The 23,888-nt window shown below is 34.3% G+C and overlaps 1 protein-coding gene across 2 annotated transcripts in view; it reads right to left on the bottom strand.

Moving 5' to 3' along the window:
* Positions 1–23,888, bottom strand: part of LOC145673560 (putative peptidoglycan muropeptide transporter SLC46) — a 256,012-nt gene that overhangs the window by 1,893 nt on the left and 230,231 nt on the right. For both annotated transcript variants that reach the window (XM_081743383.1, XM_081743381.1), the window contains exons 4-5: positions 19,522–19,605; positions 12,659–12,815 (exon numbers count right to left, since the gene is read on the bottom strand). In XM_081743383.1, coding sequence (XP_081599509.1) covers positions 12,659–12,815; positions 19,522–19,605 — 241 coding nt within the window. The remainder of the gene's footprint in view (positions 1–12,658; positions 12,816–19,521; positions 19,606–23,888) is intronic.

The following is a 23,888-nucleotide window of genomic DNA, read 5'->3' as shown; positions in this document are numbered from 1 at the left end:
ATATATACAAAGAGGCGTAAGTAAGACTTCCTGTAAAATGGTATGGTATGAGTTACGTTCGACTCAGAAGTAAAAATCCAACACATAAATTGGTTAAAACATTCCTCACTGTGAGTGATGTTAAATACTGCGTCTATTTTGATCTTACGCTTTCTACATATAAACAATATTGGTGAAAACGAAAATTCAATTACATGTTCGCCTTGTCTCCACTTTCTCTAACGAAATATCGTCCAACAGAAATGAGAAAGTGCCTCCAACAATAATTTGAGACAGTCTCTTACTGCATTATAAATATTTAAAGTACGTGTTTGCCATTAAGATTACTTTTTTAGAAGAAAAAAATGTGTATGACCTCTAAAATGCGTAAGTGATTTCTTGTAACAAACATACACCAAAATACAGGGTGTATCAAATGGACCTCACAACTTTGAACACTGATATTGATTTATTTATTAAGTTTATAGACCTGATTTTGGTGTCATTTTGTAACAAAATACATCAAGCTTTTTACCTTATACCTAAAGAGGTTCAATATGGCTTCCATTGTTGATGGGGCATCTCATCTCATCTGAAGTATCACTTGCTCTACAACGTCTTCAGACGTACTGGGACGACCTGAAGATTTGTTGTGTCTTACCGAACATCCAGTTTCAATAAAACACTTATGCCACTGATGAAGAATAGGTTTACTGGGAGGATCTTTACCATACTTTGTACGAAAATTATTTGCATAGTTGTCGCAGACTTGGATTCTTCGAACCAAAACATACAGCTAGCACGCTCGGGACCAGTAAATGCAGCCATCTTTGCTCCAACTTCCGCTAGTGCTTGCGGTGGTTTGTTTGTGAACTAGTCTACTACATGAGTTAAAACTTAATGTATTTTGCTTTAAAAAAAATCATGTCTATAAGATAAATTAATAAATCAATATAAGTCTTCGAAGTTGTAAGTTCCTTTTTGATACAACCTGTATGTTCTGCATTTTTTTTTATTACGTTCTGAAAAATATAAATATATCTTGTACAGTGATGAACCCTCGACACTGCAAGCGAGCAACAAAATTGCCTGAGTTGTTCTTCACAAAATCATTTAAAAAAGAAAAACACAACAATTAACTACTTTTCATAGTTTTTTTTTTTTTAAACAACAAACGAGTTACGCTGTACTGTCAGGTTATTAATGAAATTTTCATTTATGAAAAGTGATCAAACTCGCCTGAGTCGTTTTTTTAAAAAAATCATCCGAACCCCCTCCCCCTTTACCACTTGTCTAATTTTCCCAGGGAAATAACTTATACCACAATCAAGCGAGTAAAATTGCGGTTGAACCTAGAAATAATTGTAATAAAAGGTATTTTTTATTGTTTCTAGTCCTATTGAGTGTCCCGAATAGCATATCAGACGTCTACCAAAATCTGACTACAGGAAAGCCGCCATCTTCGATATTTTTATAAACTATTTTGATAAACTTTTCTTGTAATATCTTCGTAATGAATCGAGCTAGAGACTTGGTTCTTGTCCCAAATCGAAGCTAATAAACAATACAATCATCATAATGTACAATTGGTATAATTGTATGCAGAATTATTTAAATGTGATTACTGTTAGGCTGAAAGCGTTGTTCAGTTGGTCTTATTTTGTAATTTTCATAGCTAATATCTATGAAATCCTCAGAGATGCTGGAAAACACCCCGAAATGAAATTAATAGATCCCAGTCTTACCTCTTTATCGACACCAAAAGTGTTTGCCTATCTCTGTACGTAGTTTTATGTGATACAGGGTGTTGTATTTTGAGTCACTCACATACGCAATTCAGGTGCTATGGTTAGACATCAAAACAAGAAGGAAGTTGGCATAAACAACAAATGACATTTTGAATCGCTCGGTAAAAAAAAGTAACTATAACTCCGCTTCCATAATTCCGATTTTCATCAAGTTGGTGCCGAAGACATAAACTATAGATGGAAGAGATAAACATGAATTTTCAATAAATTCCAATTACATGTGTAATTACATATGTTTTATTTACGTTATTTAGCACAAACATCATGTAGAAAACTTACATGACATAATGATGTTATTTTTTTTCATTTTGTATAACACAAAATGCGAAAAACATGTAAAAATTGTTATCACTACTCTTGTAAAAAGAATATTGCGCTACGAAACTGACTAGTCCAATGATAACATACGTTTATGAAGGACTCAAAATTATCACTATTAATGAACAATTTATATATTGAATATTTTTTCTTAGCATACAAAGTTATTACAACAAGTACAGATGAACAAGACAGCTTTCTTGTTTAACTTAGAAGTACAATGAACAAACCAATTTCATGATTGCTTTGAAATGAACCAAAAATTACAAAAGTAACTCAGTAATCACCAGGAAGAATAATATACACTCTTTTTATAATGTATCATGATCGAAAAGGAAGAAGAACAATCAAGCTGAAATATCTTTCTTCAATCAAAATTCACGAAGCAGCATCTGAAACATTGGCTCCAGAATTAGTCATCATCGCTTTCCTGTTCCACTTCTGTCGCTTCTGTTACATTATGGCATGCGATTCCATGGCACTCAGAGCAGGCACTTGAGCACTTACGGCAGTTACATTGCAAGATAGAACACAGAGTTCTAGAGCAACCACATTTTATGAACTTCAACACCTGCCAGGTGCGGGGAGTTGGGCTATCTTCACTGATGACAGATGTCCATTTCGGAGTTACGAACCCCATTGGAGCGGATCGAGGTCATTGAAAAGCCAGGCCCGAACCTGAAGATATACACGTAGAGACTGATAGGAGCAGGCATCTACAATAGACGGCAGTACTTCGGGTGTCACTTGAGCTGTCGATTTAACTGTTTAGGAGATAAACTTCTGATAACCAATGTCATTGAGAGTTTGACCAATTCGATCTCCATATAGATACGCCATAGCTTTATTACTATATGTCTTGATATATTCTTGTGTTCTCGCTGCGGTTCTGAAGATTGTGGCCTGCTCTCGGAAACACTCGTTTTTCCGCAAGAGTACAATGGAATCCTGTTTCCCTAACCCATATGGTTTGACTGTAGTGTCACATCCCAGTAGTGCATCAGCGAAGAGTATGTGTGAGCACACTGAATCATCCAGTGTTTGTTTCATTGCCCTAGACCATCTCACTTTTGGAACTTTTCTTTTGTTCAGGACACAGGAAGTCATCATTGAGTTTGTTGTCGGAATGTGAATTAACAGGACTAGAAGGTCAGTATCTTCACCAACAACTGCTGTCGGACACTCTTGCGATCTTTTAATAGTTTGTTTTACAATCAGGGTATCTGGGTCACTAGGAGTATGTTTGATACCATACCCAACTTCCGTAAACTTCTCAGCCTACAGTGTTACAAAAGTTTGCTTGTTCTCTTTGTTGCTTAAGAATATGTACTTGGTGATGGCGAGAATTGTCGACTGAGACGCATTGCGTTTTCAGTGAGCCTCAGATTTTGTTGATAAGTGTTCTCCTTGGTAGGTATGAAATATAATAGTTGTTTGAATGAACTTTGACTTAACATACTGTACATATGAAAGGAAGAATGCTTCAAATGTTTGGTGCTTACTCCAAGGATATCGGTGAAGTAACCACTCACCATCAAGGACCTAGCACAGAATTCTTGGTATTGTAGGGTTAAGTGGGGTTGCCTTGCATTGGCCGCGCCAGTTCTTTCTAAGCTCCGTCTTTCCAGAATTTCCCATAAGTCCATATGAGTCAAATATTGAAGCTGGATATGTACACTCATGTCCAAAATTATTGTCGCATATCTATAAATATGTTGTTCTAGGAATATAATTTGATAACGAATTCGCCTGGTAATTCTTATAATGTTAGTATGTGTATAATCGGCAAAGACATGTATGTGGTAAATTTCATGTCAAAAGAGCAGTAAATAAGAACAATAAAACGAAAATAAAACTTTCTTGTCCATTTAGCAACATTTTGTTTTACTTATCCTAATTTTCGTATTTGTAATTCTTTTCCTATGAAATTTACCACAAATATACATTTCCCGATTATACACATAGTATCAGTATTAAAATTGCCCTGCAACATCATTATCAAATTATATTGTTACAAATAGACAGTTATAGATATGCGACAATCATTTTGGACATGAGTGTACATAGCTCGTAATGGAGAACGTGTTTCAAATCAAAAAGCAGTTGTGATTCTATGTAAAATGTCTTATCCTTCGCCCTCATTGGCTTTACCATTTTGTTTCTCTTGAATGAAAATTGTGTAACCAATTTATCGTTCATATCAACAAGAATTCTGCTACTTACATCACCAGCCATTTCAGGATTTGTTTCTCGAGAATATGTGATACCTGTAATTACGTTTCTTAGATTTTGGTCAGGAAGGAAAACGCTGAATTGTTTCACAAATTCCATAATTCTTTGTGCGTCGGCGTTGTCCCTCTTCATGCAGGATTTTGTCAGAGTTATATGTTGCTCAGTCATCGTCTGTTGAATCACAGCAAACTCTTGCATCCCCTGGTCGAATAGTGCAGAAATGGGTCGCGACATTACCCATACGAGCATCTGCTCTTGTGTCATCCACTTTGCTAATGCTTCTTCATTAGCACCCAATTATCAAATTCGTGGAGAGTCCGGCCCAAAATTACTCCGCCTCACAATATGTTCGTTCACTCATGAAAGCTACGTGTACGTTTGGAGCCACATCTTCAAATTCTAACATGCTTTGTAAGTATATTCATGCTAAACATGCATAAGAATTATGGCCACATGCTACGAAAAAGGAATCATTCCATTTATCGTATGCAAATGCATTTCCCAATTGCCTTTTCTTTCAGCTTCAATAAATGATTTCAGGTTATCCACCGTTTCATTGTACACCATCCACAGCGCAGCAGTTCTCCTGATTTTCAGTTCCGTTCTATATCCTGTATTTTCTTGTAGAGAACGCTGATTATGTTATTAGGTATTTCGGAAGCCATCATTTCTTCTTTCAGAAGTCGTTCAAATGTTAATTGTTCTATGGTTCTATCATTGTTTTTACGTTGTGTACTTATTGCTTCCTTAGCTAGAATAGTATTAAGGACTGATAACAACAGTATATGGCCACGAATAGCTTTGGCCGACACCATATGCTTCACTGCGTTTCCTGCATAAACAACCTTGAAAATTTCGGGTCCTCCTTATGGAAGCGGAGTTAGTTACCTTTTTTTTTTTTTTCAGCGATCCAAAATGTCATTTGTTGTTTCTGCCAACTTCCTTCTTGTTTCGGTGTCTAACCACAGCACCTGAATTGCATATGTGAGTGACTCAAGATACAACACCCTGTATCACATAAAACTACGTAGCTCCCTTACTTTCTGACATATGTAAACAGTTTTGATGTCGATGGAAAGGTAAGACTGGGATCTATTAATTTCATTTCGGGGTGTTTTCCAGTATCTCTGAGGATTTCATAAGCAACAACGTTTTCAGCCTAAGTAACCATATTTAAATAACTCTGCATACAATTATACCAATTGTACATTTTGGTGATTGTATTGTTTATTAGCTTCGATTTGGGACAAGAACCAAGTCTCTAGCTCGATATCAAAACAGTTTATGAAAATATCGAAGATGGCGGCCCAAAATGGGGCTTTCCCGTAGTTATATTTTGGTAGACTTTTGATATGTTATTCGGGACACTCAATAGGAGTAGAAACAATAAAAAATACCTTTTATACAATTAGTTCTAGGTTGCCCCGATTTTGAGCTCAAGTTTTCTCGTGTAAGTATGAAGTTGTTAATGAAATATTGGCTTTTGAAATACAAATAAAATCGTTTTACAGTAAATCGCACATTTTTATTTTCAGATTCAGTAAATTATCTTTAATTTTAGAATTAGAAAGAAAATTCGGAGAACACCAATGGAGAATTACAAAAAAAATTGTAATTCTATCTATGAAATGTGTATCTATCGGTCATGAATCGTATCAATTCGTTGAAATCTCGAATTCGATATTTTCAGGTCACCATACTTTCTTCTTTTCTTTTGTCACTTGAAAGTGAAAATCAAAAATGAAGAATGAAAGTTATTTTTTTTTTGTTAAATGCTAGTCCCGATACTTAATCTCTACAATCAATTATGTTCCAGCACTATACCGTATTCTACTCTCATATTGTATATGGGATTGCTTTGTAGATCTTCCTTAAGACTTCAGAACATATTCAAACAAAAAACTGTGTTTAAGGCTCATCACAAATTCATGAAAACACCAACTTAAGAAACTTCATTGCATATATTTAAAAAAAAAATGTATGAGCTACGAAATCAGAGGGTTAATGATGCACTCACAAAACCTCTCCATTAACTTTTGTTCTTAGCGAACTGGATTCAGTTTCTACTCTATATTTCTATTTTCCCCATTCCCGTCCGACTGAGTATGAATATTCGCCCAAGGATTTTATTTTCAAATAGTTTCAGGTTGCGTTCGTCCCTTAACGTAAGGGACGATGTTTCGCAACCATACAGTACAACAGAGATAATTATGGTTTTACATATTTAAGGCCTCAAATTTGTCGACAAGATTCGCGAAGGGAAAAGATTCTGCACTGAATAATAACACGAATTCTCTGCTTTCAGTTGATATTTAATTTCTTCGTGGATATGGTTTTGGTCTGTTATTCTGGATCCTAGATACGAGAGCTGATCGATAAAGAATTATCATAAATGAATAAAACATAATTACCTGTACTAATCCTCCAAATGTTGATGGTCTTTTTTAAAATAGTCCCCATTACATGCAATGCACTTGTCCCAACGTTTCCGCCAGTCATCAAAGACATGCTGGAAGCCATGTTTGAACAGATCGTTCAAAATCGCCTCCGCAGTTTCCACCACTGTCCCCGAAGGTGTGGAACGCTGTCCCTGGACGTATTTATTCAAAGTTGGGAAAGAAATAAATCAGAAGGGGCTAAATCAGGGTTATATGGAGGATGGTGCACACACGCAATGTTGATATTTGCAAGATAGTCAACAGAATTTCTGTACTATTCTTCGTGTGTCACTTCCATGTTGCCTTATGCGAAAGTGAAACTACGTGTGCTTGAACGGCTGCCAAGGTTGCATTTGTTACTTCATGGCCTTCAAACTTTGCTCGATCTATTCGTCACTTCTCCCACTACACAGACGTGTTTCGTTTTCTGTGTCTTGCTGTTGTATTCATCTCATAAATACGAAGGACTAAAAATCGTTTTTTATATAAAAATGAGGTTGATATCAATACTTTCTCAATTAAGAAAGTACAAGGCTCTAATAGTAGTAAATAACCAATGAAAATCGTGTTAGAATATGACATCTTATTATAACGACGTGAAATTAGGTTATTTTATTGTAATTACGCGAAAACTAGATCAATTGTATTTCAGTACATATTATCATTCTTGTTCATTATTAATTATAAGTACATCAAGTGTTGTTATTAAAACCTATAAATATCGAAGGAAAGATAGCATGCTGCCTTTAGCGGCAGCAAGAGGCATTATCACGGCCATACTACTCGGGTATAATTAAATATACTCATAAAAATACCGTAGCTTACCTACTTACTTGATACATAAATTATTACTTTTATCCTCTCGTTTATTTTGTTAATTATATTCTGCTGACACTAGAATTATTGGCTCGATGTATGTATTGTAGAGAAAGTTTCACTTGAATCACATACATTCACTGTGGTGACATTTCTATTATATATATCGGGTGTTCTAAAAATAGTGCCCACGGTCTACAGTGGATTATTCTACAAATCAAAATAAACCGAAAAATATATATAATTTTACATTTTCGGTCCTCGTCGGGAGACGTGAAATCAACTATTTGGCAACGTCGGAGATAAAGAACATCAGAGAAGATCTACCAATCAATCAAACAGTTATTTATATATTTTTTCCAGATGGCAGTTAAAGTCAACAGACGTTGACACTTGCACCACTTTTTAGAGTAACAATCGGCAATTGCTTAATGGATTCGCGGGCCAATGATAATAATTCAAAGTTAACATGGACGTTGCCACACAGTGAAATTTTGATTTCTCATAGCGGATGAAGGAGGCCCTGATGGTATATCATTATATAGCATTTTCGCTACATTTTGACCTGAATAATAGCGCTCTGTTGTTCGAGGGCACCATTTTTGGAACACCGTATATATATATATATACATATATATATATATATATATATATATATATATATATATATATATATATATATATATATATATAGCCTAATAAAGTACATAGCGAAAGTCTCATAGAAACAAGAATTTCATATACCTTCACTGTCTATAGTTTCACATTATCCGTAAATAAAAATATTATTTATATACATATATAAGCAGTTATAATTAATCAACAATCATCTTATTACGATTATCTTTTAGTGTCATCAAATAATGCTGGTGCTACTCAACCAACTAATTCCAAGGATTTTACGGGACAGAACAGAACAGCATAGAACATTGATCAAGAATATGTAATGCATATAATAACTTATAACAAATGAAGTGCAATAGAGGTCATAGCCCAAGGCCGCCTAACAATAAATAAAAACCCACGGCTGGGATCAAGATCAGCAGACAGTGACAGTTTTCAGCCAGAGTATATACAACCAAATTACATTTGTCGATTGCGATATTTGAGATCAAGACTACATTCATTCATTGTAAATATATGAGGACTTGGTTTATTAATCAACATGGATCTTGATGTAAGAAGAAGAAGAAGAAGAAGAGAGGGAAGAATTATTGAATGATTGTATTAAATTATTAAAGTAATGATATCTTTATTTATCTGATAATTAGCCAGCGCGGATTACGAATATCTTTTTCTTATTTATTTTGTATTTATAGCGATACGTAGATTCCGAATAAATTGGAGTCATACGTTTTAAAAGCGTTAAAGGAATCAGACATGTTGAGCGACTTAGTCGCACATGTTATAGATATGCAGGAAACTATACGAATTGTTATTTTGTTAATATACAGGAGCTGGATACTTAATTTACTGATTAATTATAACAACCTTCTCTTATAGATAAAAAAAAACGGCGACTTTGGTGTATGAACAGAATACAAGCGAGAGTGTGTTTGCGTATGGTATGATTACACATAGTGTATTGATCTTAGAATTGTTATGCTTTGTCCTAATCGAGAAATAATGATTAGTCGTAGACTTTGTCTTGACTCGCTTCAAAAGTTTTTTTTTTTTTTTTTTTCGTCTTGTCTCGAATCACACACTTTGCACTTGTATTGTATAATATGTGCACTTCTACTTTTATAGGAGTGTGTTAATAGAAGTGTGAATTGTGCAAAAGCTTCATGTAGAAATTTTTCCTATTTGTATTGTGGCTTATTTCGTGCAAGTTTGTTTGAAAAAAATCTCGTCTTGATATTAAAATTTTGTTTGGGTCTTGTCTTGAAAGCTAAACGGTTGTATAAAGCGACCTACCACATTTCTTGAAATGGTATCTTAAGCCTAGTGTTGTAGAAAATGCATTTGTCCTATTATAAGTGATTTGTACGTTTCTTTTGAGAAAGCTCGTGTCTCATCTTGATTGTCATTGGTTGTTTAATCATTTGTACTATAATTGAGCTAACATAATTTTCACTTAAATGCTTGCTGTTACTTTTATAAATTAAACAACTAACTACTTTCTCAAAACAGACTAATCTCAATTTACTGATACTCAGTGGTGCTATTCAACCGATTTGCACGGGTTCGCTAGAACCGGTTGCTAAAATATTTCCAGTTCGCAGAACCGTCTATTCTACTTAGACATAACAATAAATTTTACCCAGTTATATCCAGGAACAGTAAATTTTAGTGTATCTTTGTTTTCAGAAATTCTTACATCTACAGGTTAACCATACGATCTCTCAGAACAAAATATAAGCCTTTATTTCTTATCAACCAATAATGCTCAGATATCAAGAGTGAGAACTGGGTATACATGAGTGTAGTGGTGTTGCTTATTTATATTAACGAATATATACCATTATCAACAATTGATGATCCATTGCTGCATTGTCTTTCCAATACTTTTTGACACCGATCTACCTTGGACAAATCGTACTCAAGATATTCGCAGTGCTACCTAATTTCGTCACACCAGCTTGTATTAGGAAGTTGTGTAGGTCTCTACTTCTAACTTATATCCAGTAAAAAATTTGCTTTTGTCTATCTTGTATGGTTTGTTTGTTTCTTCGTTTACTAAGAAATTTATACCTGTCTACCTATTCATCTCTCTCTCTCTCTCTCTCTCTCTCTTTCTCTTTCTCTCGCTATATATATATATATATATATATATATATATATAGAGAGAGAGAGAGAGAGAGAGAGAGAGAGAGATAGCATCGGTTGTAAAAAATTAGAACAGCACCACTCCTAATACTGATATGTGCATGCAATACTTTTAATTATCTGAAACATACTAATTATTAACATAATCCTAAGAAAAATTATTCCCTGTTCTTTTCCTTGCGTTTCCTATAAAATGTGAACTGTTTTTTCTACCAATCTTTCTACATACTTTAGACGACTCTACCCTACGTTCGAAACTCCACAAACCATTTATTATAACATTCTTCACAGACTATTCACTATTACATTACTTTCGTCCAACACAGTTTATTTACATTCACACTAGGTTTGAAACTCATTATAACATATTTCACAGACATTACAAATTACGATGTGTTTTAAGTGTTCGTATACTATTTTGTACAAACGTGTATGTAATATGGTAGAATAATAACTTGGAAGTAAAGTTAAAAAAAAAAAAAAAAAAAAAGCCAAATGCTAGTTAGAACATTTTAAAAGGCGAAAAATTATATGCTGATACGGACAAATTATTAGCAAAATTGACTTTTTAAGATCAGGTACGATATTAATTCCATTTAAAATATGACTGTAGTCTCTGTGCTCTCTCTATTGTGTTTTTATTGTACTTCATGACATCCGTTTGTAACGTACATGAAGTCAACGACAGTTCATTTTAAACATTTACACTATTGTTATCACGTAACAAGGGCATCCATATTTTTTAGAGTTATTGTATACTAGCAATTATGTTACTTTGTTTTTGCCTGTTTTTTCTACTGATATAGATTGATGGTATTGTGAACGGTGAACAGTCTTACAAGTTGAAGAACACTTATATGAAGATCGATAAGGTGCTGCTATCGAAATTAGAAGCCGCAGAAAGTATAGAAGCAGGTGGCAGTAGCTTCCATAGTTGATAAGGCAAAGATTTGTGAAAATTTTCAGCAAAAAGACAGTTTTTTCTTTGAAATGGACAAAAGTTGAAATGTTACTGACATTTAGAAATAAATCCCAGATGAGGTATTTCGCACAGTAGCGTCACTTCAGATTTTGTCAAGGGGTGGGGGTAAGATGTTCCATCGCCGGAAGATTTTCACATGTTTTAATAACTACGGTATATTAATATACAATCGATAAAAAGGTATGGGTTTCTCAAGCTCAGGGGGATTTCACCTCCTTCCCTCTTCAAATGACGCCCTTACTCGCGTGAATAGTAATAGCAGAGAACATTGAGGCAGATATACAGGCTGTTTCAAAATGAATGACCTGATTTTAAAAGTCCACATGTATTGATAAAAACCGAAATAAATGAAATAAATTGCAAAATACTCACACAATCTTTAAGTTTTAGCTATGCTATTACAAATGCTCTACGCGTCCACCAGCAGCAGCACGAACACCATCTAGACGATAGCTAAATTCCACCATTTTATCGGAAGTACGAGGCGGACTTAGACTCTTATCTTTGGACAAGCTTCCTGTCTCTTCAAATTGGAGATACCAACGACGAATGTTTTTGGGTACAGGCGGATCAATGCCAAAACGCCAAAGAAAAGCACGCTGGACCGAAATCACTGAATCAGTCTTTGCAAACTGCAGCACACAAAACGGCTTCTGTTCAGCGGACACCATCTTACTTTTGACTCAATGCAAACTGAAAAGATACATTGACTGGCATCTATCGGCGATTTTCTGAAATTCTAGTCAACGCCCATTCAAACAACAATTCACGTTCCATGTTCAATAATTATTACCATCCAAAATCAGGTCATTCTTTCTGAACACATCATTCTTTCTTATGTATTAAGGAAAGAGTGAATCATTGCTAATGTGAGGGAAGATGTAAAAGTTGAAGTTATTTTACAAAAGATGGAAGATTTTGGTGTCATCGCATTCTTACCAAGCGGAGGACGGAGATTGTTAGGATCTGGCAGTAGTGGTTGAAAGACGATCATATTGGGAACTAGTTTATGAATGGAAACAAAATTGTAGGGATCTACAATTACTATTTTATTAGTTTAAAAAATATGTATTTTTAGTAGAAATTGCCCAGTAAGTATATTTAATCAGCCAAAAATAACAGAGAAAAGCAAAATCACCAAAATAATTCATTCTCACTTTAGTAATAATGGAAAAAAGATCTCAAATGTTGTTTCTACAAGGCATAAACAAAGTGCAAAGCGAAGATTCAATCGTGTTTAATAACAGTTATATAATAATTCAGGAAAATAAAAAAATATTTTACATAGGTCTATAATACAAACTACTCATACTTACGTGAATATAGTAACTGAAGGAATACACAGAGCGATAGACAACGTAAAAACTAGTCCTGGGTAGACATCCAAAGTTTCACCATATATCTTGCTATATGTTGGACGGGATATGAGCCTTACTGTTGCATCAATCACATTATAGAAAGCATTTACCTTGCCTAGGAAAACAGACGATCATTTGTATTATAAGTAAGTGTGCAAATAATAAGGAAATTTATAATAAAATAATTTATAAATATAAAAATGTAAGAAAATATGTATGTTTCCGAGGTTATGTAATTTCTCAAATTAAAATAAAATGAAATGTTATAAAAATACATGAGACGGAAATCGAAAGCAGCTACACCAATTTAAATAGAAATAGCATAGGAAGTATTATTTCGGAAGAAGTCTTCATCCAATTTACATGTATATATCACAGATTTATCCAGGAACAGTCCAAGGAAAAATTCTGAGAGATGCAAGTCTTTGAACTAACACCTTCTTACACAGAAAACGGCCAAAATTTCTCTCTGGGTGAAGGTGCCGCTACTTTTATTAGCTGCGCAAAATACATTGACCTTTTGGCTACAGCAGTAGGCTGTATCACTTCAATACTTGACTGTAGTACTTCCAATGCTCTCAAAAGTATAGGGGCACAGTGGCTCAATGGCAGAACCCTTATCTCTGTTGCATGGGTCCCTGGCCAAGTAAGTTTGTGGTGGACAACATCGTGATCGTGGGTTTTCTCCGTTACTCCAATTTCCTCCCATTTTCTCATTCCACCAATTCTTTCATAATCATTCCATCATGCACTTGCTTTAATCATCGTCTTCCTTAGCTTAACAGGCATAATCGTGGGATGTGAAACTTGAAGATTTTATTTCATTTTTTCTTTCAAAATTGTGATATGGTGTGGTACGGTACATTATGATATGGTACTTAAATAAAAACGGTTGTGCTTATTCAAATACAACTAACTGAATTTAAACAAACGAAAGATGCATAAATTGACTACACAATATCCAGTCCAATGCTGAGATTCATATTTGTTTTATTTATAAAGGTAACCAAGAAAGTTATGTCGCTTTTTGTGGAGATTTGTGTACCATTAGCCCTCACACTGTGAGTTCAATGTGAATGGAAATAAGACGAAGATCAGTTGTTGGTGTAGGTATATCCAGTATATTATCTGGCTGTGGCAGTTCAGTTACACCGCGAACGTGCGTTAGGACAGAGTGAACATAGGACCTCCACAGTCTGTCATAAGGGCATGTGTGCTGTACGAGTTCAAACTGGGGTCAAACGCCGCTGCAGCGGGGCGGAAGATACGCCAGACCTTTGGTGAGGATGTCGTGACTAAGTGGACAGTGCAGCGGTGGTTTAGCAAGTTTAAGGATGATGAAGAAACACTCGAAGAGACACCACGTGCAACACAAGTATAAAATGAAGATGTTCAGGCAGCAATTGAGGTGAACAGTGGCCAGACATGTGAGGAACTGGGACTACAATTCAGTACGAATGGAGAAACCATTCGGCAGCACCTCCATCAACTTGGGAAGCACTACAAGTTGGGTCGATGGGTCCCCCATGATTTGACTTCGGGCCAGAAGGCAATGCGAGCAGACACTTGTGTTTCTTTGCTGTCTCATCTGAGGAAGGAGCCATTTCTGGACAGGGGACAGGGTTCATGTGATGACAAGGGGGTCGTGTATGAAGCTCGCTCCAGTGCGGCGTCATCATTGGTTAGCTCCCATGAACCGGTTCCAAAACAGCCGAAACGAGCACTGCATCAGAAGGAGGTCTTCCTGTGTGTTTGATGCCGTGCTCGCGGCATCATGCATCGGGAACTGCTACCAGTTGTTAAGACCATCAATGTAGTTGAGTCGTGTTCAAGAAAAATCTCACGAGCCGGACTTCTGAATCGTTAAGCGGTCCTTCTGTTACAGGACAACGCTAAGCCCCACGTGCTAGGATAACCCGGGAGACTATTCTACGCCTCAAATGGGAAACACTATTGCATCCGCCATACTCCCTGGACATTGCACTCTCCGATTATCACTTGTTCCATTCCTTGGACAATCACCTTCGAAGACGCCAGTTCAAATCCCTAGTAGAGGTGCAAAATGCACTTGATACCTTCTTCGCTTCACGGTCCACCAAGGTCTAACGCGATGGAATCCATGGCGTTCCAGAACGTTGGCAGATGGTCGTCGATGCTGATGGGGACTATTTTTTATCTTCCAGGTAGATCTTAGGTGACGCATCGATGTTCGAAGGTGGTGGGTAAAAAAGCGACAGAACTTTATTAGTTACCTTTATAATTATTTACATATTTCTGGTCATTGCCGGCATATATATATGACCTTAAGTCATTTATGTGGGATGAGTTTTTCAGCGAGCATATTATGCTAGAAGAAAGAGCAAGGAATCGTCCTGGGATCTATGTATTAGGCACCATCCCGGCATTTGCCTGGTGTAAATAAGGAAAACCTAAGAAAAACCTCACTCAGATTGACTGGCCTGGAAAAGCTGTCATTCATTTTCGACCGAGTGCTCCACTGGAAATCCAGATAATCATAGTTGAGAGCAGGTACTAACTTTCTGAGAAGTTTAAGCTAAAACATAAAATATCAAAATTATATTTCTCTGGCTTATTGATTAATCCGTTCAGATGTTATGAAATGAAAGACCTGAGTTATTTTCTCATTAGTTTTAGTTTGGAAAAACTTTCCTCGTTACCATATGATACTGAAATGGTGTTTAAAGAATCTTAAGCTAAAAGTATTCGGGAAAATGGCATAAATCTAGTTGAGGCTTTGTGGGAGAACTTTTCTGGGCAGCTCTTGTAGAGCAGATTTGGTGATAAAAGAAAGATTTCTTCCAGCAGTTTATTAAGTCATAATAACATTCGTTTTCATGGGTCAAAACAGACTACAGAATGATACAACCCTTGCTAAGTAGACTTTTTCCCTACTTTTGAAGGCTGAAGATGTAATACAAAAATTTAAATTGTCGCTTATTTTGCATTTGTTCAAATCTTTCTGACATCGAACTGATGGCTGTCTAAAGAATTCCTTCCTCAATAGGCTGATCATAGGGATAGCCAAAATATCCAGATATTTTGGTGGATAATTGAGTAAATTCAAATGAATACATCAAGAAACAAATAAAGTTGAATATAAATTCCTTTCATTCTGCAGGTAAACAGCTACAGACAAATGCTTATCGATCTGAACCCAGATATTCACACGGTCAATAACTTGCAATGTTTGCTTTATGTTGAATTTTGAATCGAATCCCATTGAGTGCCCAAAATGAAACTTTGTGGTGTTTTAATACACATATCAAACTACAATCTGGGCAATTTTGAACAAATTCACAGGGATATTTCTGTGCGAAAATCCAAAATTAAAATCTTAATTTTAATTTTTGAAGTGTTATTTTTATTATACAGGTTTCTTAAATATAGTATAACTTGTAGAGTAATCTTTAAACTTTCCAATGGTGTTTCTTTCATGTCTCTACTGCATATATTAACCATTTTATAACAATTTTTAATAATCACTGCAACTGAAAAAATACTCACTATATATACTGATATACACTACTGATATAATAGTGAATACTGATCTATATAAAATCACTATTATTATCATATTTCTCTTTCTTCTTCTTATTCGAAAATATCAATTAAATTTGGCATTTCCTCTCCATTCTATGTTCTATAATGTAGTTTTTCTTATCCATGAATTTTTAATCTTCAATTCCTTCTAACAATCTATACCATAAGTCATGAATTTCAAGTCCATTTGTTCAATTCATTAATCTTTCTCTTTTTCCTCTCTTAATCCTTCTCGCTTCTTTCCATTTTCTTATTAATGTTCTATTCTTCTTTTCTAACTTTGTACCTCTTCCCAATCTATATCATGTCCTGTTACTTTTAGATGTTATTTATCGGGTTACTCTCTCTTTTAAGTCTTTCGTCATCCTCATTTTCTTTTACTCTTTCTTTAAGCTTCTTTTCCTCTTTCTCCAATGTATATTATATTACATTTACATTTCACCTCATACACTACTTCTTCATCATCTTCTTTTATCTCCTTCCCATTCTTCATTTTCTTAATAACTTCCTCGTTTTCTCTATGTGCTTGCACCACCTTCTCTTAATAAGTTCTTGAGTATTTGTGTCTTCCTTCAATGCTCTCTATTCCATGCTATTTTCTTTTCTCCTCTTCATTTGTCTCTTTTCTCTGTCCTCTTTAATTCTACTTTTCTTTATATTTTTTATGTTATAATCATTTTTCTCTAGAAGACTGTTTTAAGTTCTTGTGAATGTGAAAATTGTGAACAATTAAAATTGCATATAAGTAATTTAATTTTATGATGTCTGTATTACCTACATTAATAAGAACATACATACTATGCCAATTAACGTTTGAGGAAGATAACGTTACGTTATAGAAATTGTTACGAATTATTTTAAATTTAATAAAGAAGTAGATACTCTGGTCAGAAAAATATTAATTACAATATTTAAGGATCAACTTACATAACGCAGTTAATTGGTGCTAAGAAACGTCTGAGTCATACAAAACCACATGATTAGGGGTCCTCAGGAGACTCGTTTTTAATTTAGGCAGAGAAGAGGTGTGAGAAAAGAAAAAGAAAGAAAAGAATGAAGAGAAGGGGTATTTCATTAATTGCAAATGAAAAATGAAATATTTCAGTTTTATGTCTTGTAAGCTAAAAAGCGGTTGATTAATGATCTGAATGATTGTGGAGTGAATTAATGTAATTTGGGAACGTACGGGACTATTGCGAGAAAATCCATGAAAACGAAGTTGACCACCACAAACTAAGGATCTAACCGGGGACTCGTACGACCAGAAGTGAATACTGGATCACTTTTTGAGTTGAGTGATTAATCGAACATTCCTCAATAATTTTGATTTTCCTAATTTTACCTAATTTCACTCCTTTTAGAATTCTTTACTTAACACGACAGAGATACAAACGCAGAAACAGAAAGAACAGATAAAATGTCACACATGCTCTCCCACCAAGAATTGAAACCGGGACCACGTACACCTAAAGCGCATGCAATAGCCACTAGACTAGCGGAGGAACCTCAGAAAGCCATCGTTCCACCATTCTTCAAGTTCAGTTCATATCGTCGTATCACAACCCAATACTTGACTCGACTTAAACAATATTTCGTTGCATGCTATTTTCTGCTTCTATTACATCTATGAAAAAGTAATTGGTAAGCATATTGTGAATTTGTAAATATGTGTAACAATAAAAACCACGCTGTGCCAGGCACTTTTCCTATATATAGTACATGTCGTTCTAGTGAAGATTTAAAGGCCACACATTTTCATGACTACAACATTCATGGAGGTAATGTAGACAGCACCAAGCTCTTCGAGACCTTTAATTCCCCAGGTTGTCCCAGGAAAATCACAAGTCGGCGTCACGAGTTGTCTAAGTTCGAAGTTACAATGAGGTGGCGAGAGAAGCAATCATACATAAACAGTTACCCACAGTATCGTGCTTCTAGGTAGATATGTAGACTAGAGGAATAACTTAAAAAGAGTTACATTGTTATTATATTGTTTCAGTCTTTATTAAAATGAAAATTTTGCAAGAATTCTATAATTGTAAGAAATGCAAAAGAAAAGGAAAGAAGAGAATGGTATCCGATCAGGTCATTATGTTACGCGATTTAGGATTTAGATTTCTGGGCTTTCGGTATCTAAGACCATTTAGCTCTTCACGATTTGAGGGATGACGTACCTCGGCGAGCACACAATCCAGGGAAAGGGAAGGAAGGAAGCGGCCTGGGACCTATAAGTTAAGTACCACCCCGGCATTTGCCTGGTGTGAATGAGGAAAACCCAGGAAAACTTCATACACGGTGGCTGACCTGAAAAAGCATGTTATACTTTTTCGACGGAGTGACCCCACCGGGAATCGAACCCGGGACTGCTCGCACCGAAGGCGAGAGAGTTAATGTTACGCGAGTTTATAGTCTTTCACTCTACTCATTAACCCACGGGGATTCTGTTGGATAAGCTTCCAATTTTTTTTACCATACATTCAGGTTTTCTTGCCGTATCGTGACTTAGAGTCTCAAAAGAATAGGTATTCTGCTTGTCTCTATGTTTGGGTACGAAATGTTGATAACAGAATGTCCGGCAGACATTCCAGACACTAGGTTTAAACGAAGAGGACTTAACATTTTACTCTCTCCCTTTCGTGTCTTACTCATTTCCTTTAATGGAAATTCTGAGCTTCCCTTCCCTACTACGAAAATCCCTAGAAAGCATTCACTCAATCGAACTTTTTTTGTATTATTATTTAATAATTTTTGGAAACATTTTCAAACAACGAATGCTTTCTATCATCTCCACTTACTAATCACTCAATAGACAAAAGTGGGAGGAAAAAATTAATTAAATGCAAAAAATCGTCAAGTACAGTATACGCGTAGGATTTAATGAACATGAGTGCACAAGAGGAAATGCAATGTGATGATAGAAAATCGGGAAAATTGAAATATATCGCAATGCAATAAATGTTTTTAAGTTTGCCATAAGCTAGTTCACTCCTCAGGTTGATTTGATCACAAATCTGAGGAATTATTTATATATAATAATATTCTATTATTTTTCTGTTATTGGTCTGAATCATAATTAAAATACAAAGTTATACCTTTTCTCTGAAACAAAATAGTCCATTTTATAATAATAATAATAATAATAATAATAATAATAATAATAATAATAATAATAATAATAATAATAATAATACCTCTATTTAAAAAAATACCAAATTAACAAATCTGTTATTATAATTAAAAGTACAATATAAAGCACGTACCTAGCTCGTCTGAAGGAACCATTTTCGAGATCAATGACCTGTCAAGTGGGAACATTCCAGCATGGGCAACATTAACAACCGCTCCTGCAACAGAAATAGCATAATATTTCTCAGTAAAGAAAATGCTTGCCTATTCACTTTTTTAATGTTGTACAAGTTTAAAATTCACTCTTCCCACTCCTCAAAAACATATTACACACTGTTAGGCATTACAAATGGAATAGTAAGAAGAACAAAGGGAAAGCAGCTGCAAACGTAGCAGACAAATAGTAAAGGTAGTTTTGAAATAATTATACTTAACCGCTCTGTACGATGTGTGAGAACTCCGCGATGTCCAAAGGACATACATTCACCCTACATCCAAAAATTTATTTCAAACTGTTTAGCCATTTCTCCGTGATGCGAACACAAACAGGATCATTTACATTTTTACGTAATAGAATGCAGTTGAACAATATTATATTGAATTTCATTGGGCGCAAATTAAGTTCGTTAGGTATCATTCCTAAACATATATATATATTTAATGGTGTTCTGTTCTGGTGATGTTGTTTTGATAAATACATATTTAAAGCCAATACCGAAACTAGGCAGGTACTTTAACACATGCTTGAAGAAAGTAATTATAATCACATTAAGATTATATTTCAACCCAAGTTTTGAAGTATATTTTTGGAAGTGAATTATTTTGAGGGGGTTTATTTTCGATTTTACGCAAAAAAAAAAAAAGAAAAAGAAAAAAAGAAAAAAAGAAAAAGAAAAAGCACTGGGAACTTTTGGGCTGGGTGAATTCCAAGAGCCCTGACTAGTAGTCACTGTCACTCTACAAAATTAAATTAGGATTCATCAAGCTATGCAAACATGATAATTGCATCGTACACCCAGTACAAAAATATATAATATACAAAAATTACTGAGAAATAAAAGACAATAAAGAAACAAACAAAAAAACAATACCAACGAAACTATTAAATAAATAATAAATACATAAAAACGGGAGATAATGCTGAAAGAAAAGTATGAAAAAGAAATAATTCTCATTAATAATAATATTAAAAAAAACTGCGAACAAAATAAAATAATGGATGGATCAAATAGTGAGGTAAGGCATTGTAGAATGTTAAGAGCAGATGAAGAATTCACTGACAGGATGGAAAGGTAATTGTGTTCCCATTTCTTTCTAAGGGACATGGAAAAATCTGAATTATGAGAATTATGAGGATACTTACAAGGAAAGTGTGGTCAAGTACGTTGTAAGGATTGTACGTTCTAGTATAGCTTGAAGAGAAATTTGAGCTCTTCAAGAGTATTTGTGGTTGTTGATGCGAATCGAAAGGAGAATTAAAGAGTTTCGGCTTTTAAGAATGGACACTGGATGCATTTAAGAGCCTGACGTACTAATAATAATACAAAATTTACCATTTTTCTTTTGCTTATTTTTCATAAGTGAAAGGAGATAATGAAATGCTACTTACCACAATCATAGATAATGTTATTCCACAACAGAAACTATGAACCTCAAGAATTTTCAGTGTTGCCATCCATAGAAATTATAAGCTTGCCAGAATAACATTTCCCCTAAAATCTAAGTTAAGGCAGCGACTAGAGGAACGAACTCAACTGCATTTGATTACGTATCATGTTGTCTTGGAATCCTGTGAACTACTTTTTAAATAATAGTTGTATTTAGTTTGTAATAAGCAGAATAGTTTTAACAGATAGTTATTAAAATTTTTAACAGACAGTTTTCGGAGAAATGTTATTCTAGCAACATTGAAAATTCTTGAGGTTCATAGTTTCTGTTTTAGAATAACATTATCTATGATTGTGGTAAGTAGCATTTCATTATCTCCTTTCACTTATGAAAAACAAGCAAAAGAAAAATGGTAAATTTTGTATTATTTTTACTATGTCATGCTCTTAATATTGCAAATTACATTGGAAGAACCGGAATTACCGGAATGATAAAAAGTGTATATTATCTTCGTTATAGCGTGTTGGAAGAAGGGCCATACATAAAGGGGAAAAGGGCAAGAAGCCCTCTTCACTAACTATTGAACTATTTTGAACGAATAAAAGAAACATATGAACGAAAAATAAAATTTCTTACTTTAGCGTTATTATGTTCAATGTAAGTGTATAATAAACAGAAATCGATAGATCTATTTCTTTCTTCTCTTTCGTACTCTTCTGAACGTTTTGCTGACTGTTCTATAAATAAAACTGTTTGTCCTTTTTCACTTGCAGTACTTTCTTCACAGGGTTATACTGATAAACACCGCACTAAAAATTAGCAGATTCCGTTCTTTTCTTTATGGTATCCCGACTGCTTGTTAGAACAATTTTCATACTTTGTAATATTCTTTTTTTTACTTTAGGAAATCAATTCTGAATTATTAATTTAAATAAATTTGTGATTATAGAAAAAACAACATAACATTTTAAAACTGATCGCGATAGTTCAGTAGCAGGTCTACTGGGAAATACGTAAGAAGTTACAAAGAGCCACAAATTATAAACATTTGTTGATTTCCGAAATTAAATATCAACAACGAACGGTTACTGTGTCCACCCGCTCTCTGTACTGTAGCGTTTGAAGATAAGCGTCTTCTGTAGTTCTGATCTCTTCTAAATATCAGATTTCGCGCTGAGAGAATTTGATAACCTCTTATTATTTGTAAGAAAAGTAGACTGGCAGAAGTTAGAGTTAGGTATTGTTTTACCTTCGCACTTAGCTATCTGTGATGGTTCGTCAATTACACTATAAAGCCCCAACATTTATTGGTGGCTCAATCCACCATGGGTCATGAAAAGTGTAAATCCGTTCAAATCTCGAATTAAAATTTTTTCACGATCAACAAATTTTCTTCTTTCTTTCATCGCTCGAAAGTAAAAGTGAAATAAAAATGAAAGTAAAACATACAGGTGAAAAGCTATGAAAATGTAATGTGGGATAAAAAATACTAAGTAAATAATAAATGAAAACAGATATCTAGTAAATAAATAAAAGTAACAAATTTAAACGAGAAAGTAACATGCTGGAGATAGAGCACGAAATAAATCATTAATTCCTGAGAATAGTGGAAATACATCTCACACACTGAGAAAGTACTCTATTATATGCTCTTTCGCTAAATGATTCATCAGGTATGAGGGAAATAAATAAATAAATAAATAAATAAATAATAATAATAATAATAATAATAATAATAATAATAATAATTATTATTATTATTATTATTATTATTATTATTATTATTATTATTATTATTATTATTATTATTATTATTATTATTATTATTATTATTATTATTATTGTAATGAGAGATCACACAGAAACTTGTAAAGCTTCGAGGTGGGCACCGTGTTGGAATACGGTGCCAAGTTGAATGTAGATGGAGATTAGTGTAGGAAAAGGAACACAACTAATGGGATATGTAGGTTGTAGAAGGGCAGAAGAGCTAAGGAAATTTTCAATAAATAATCAAAATAAACATTATGTTGTAGAAAAAAAAAGTATTTAAAATATAAAAGAAGAAATTAATTAAACAAATACGTAAGTAATTTTATTATGATAAAAAAGGCCTTGTGTCCATCTTAAACAGAAACTAAATACAACTTTCTTACAAGGCTGTCTATAATCTTTATTATAAATTAACTAGAAATGTTACAGTTTCGGAAGTATATCACTTCCTTCTTCAGACTACTACTCCAACTCTGAAGAAGGAAGTGATATACTTCCGAAACTGTAACATTTCTAGTTAACTTATAATAAAGATTATAGACAGCCTTGTAAGAAAGTTGTATTTATTTTGTGTTTAAGTAATTTTAATAAATAAATAAATAAAAATGTAAAATACATCGATAAATAAAAATGGGATGGATAAAACAAAATGAAAAGTATCTAGGAGACAACTGTATAAATTTATACTACTACTACTACCACCACCACCATTAATAATAATTGTGTTTTGAAATGCCAAGGCAATTCTCCTCACTGATTACCTTTAATACAGACATACTATTATTGGACACTATTACGCATAGTTAATTTACAAATTATGGATAGCCATCAAGGAAAAAAGGAGAAGCATGTTACAGAGACAATTTCTCTTGCATCAGAATAATGTTCCCGCCCAAAGAAGTCATCCCACAATGGCAGGAATTAAGGCTGCATGGTTTCAACTACTTGCACATCCTCCATACTTCTCAGACCTCGCTCCCAGCGACTTCCATTTGTCCTCCTTGTTGAAAGAGCATATTGGTGGCAAGAAGTTTGAAAATGATGTAGCTGTTACATATGCTATAGAACAGCGAATTCTTGAACAACTGTCACTTTTTTTTCTTTTTACATGGTGTAACAGCTC

The sequence above is a fragment of the Thermobia domestica genome, chromosome 16 (genome assembly GCF_964235325.1).
Source record: "Thermobia domestica chromosome 16, izTheDome1.hap1.1, whole genome shotgun sequence".
In the NCBI taxonomy this organism is placed as follows: domain Eukaryota; kingdom Metazoa; phylum Arthropoda; class Insecta; order Zygentoma; family Lepismatidae; genus Thermobia; species Thermobia domestica.
This window is presented reverse-complemented; position numbering and strand designations above follow the sequence as displayed.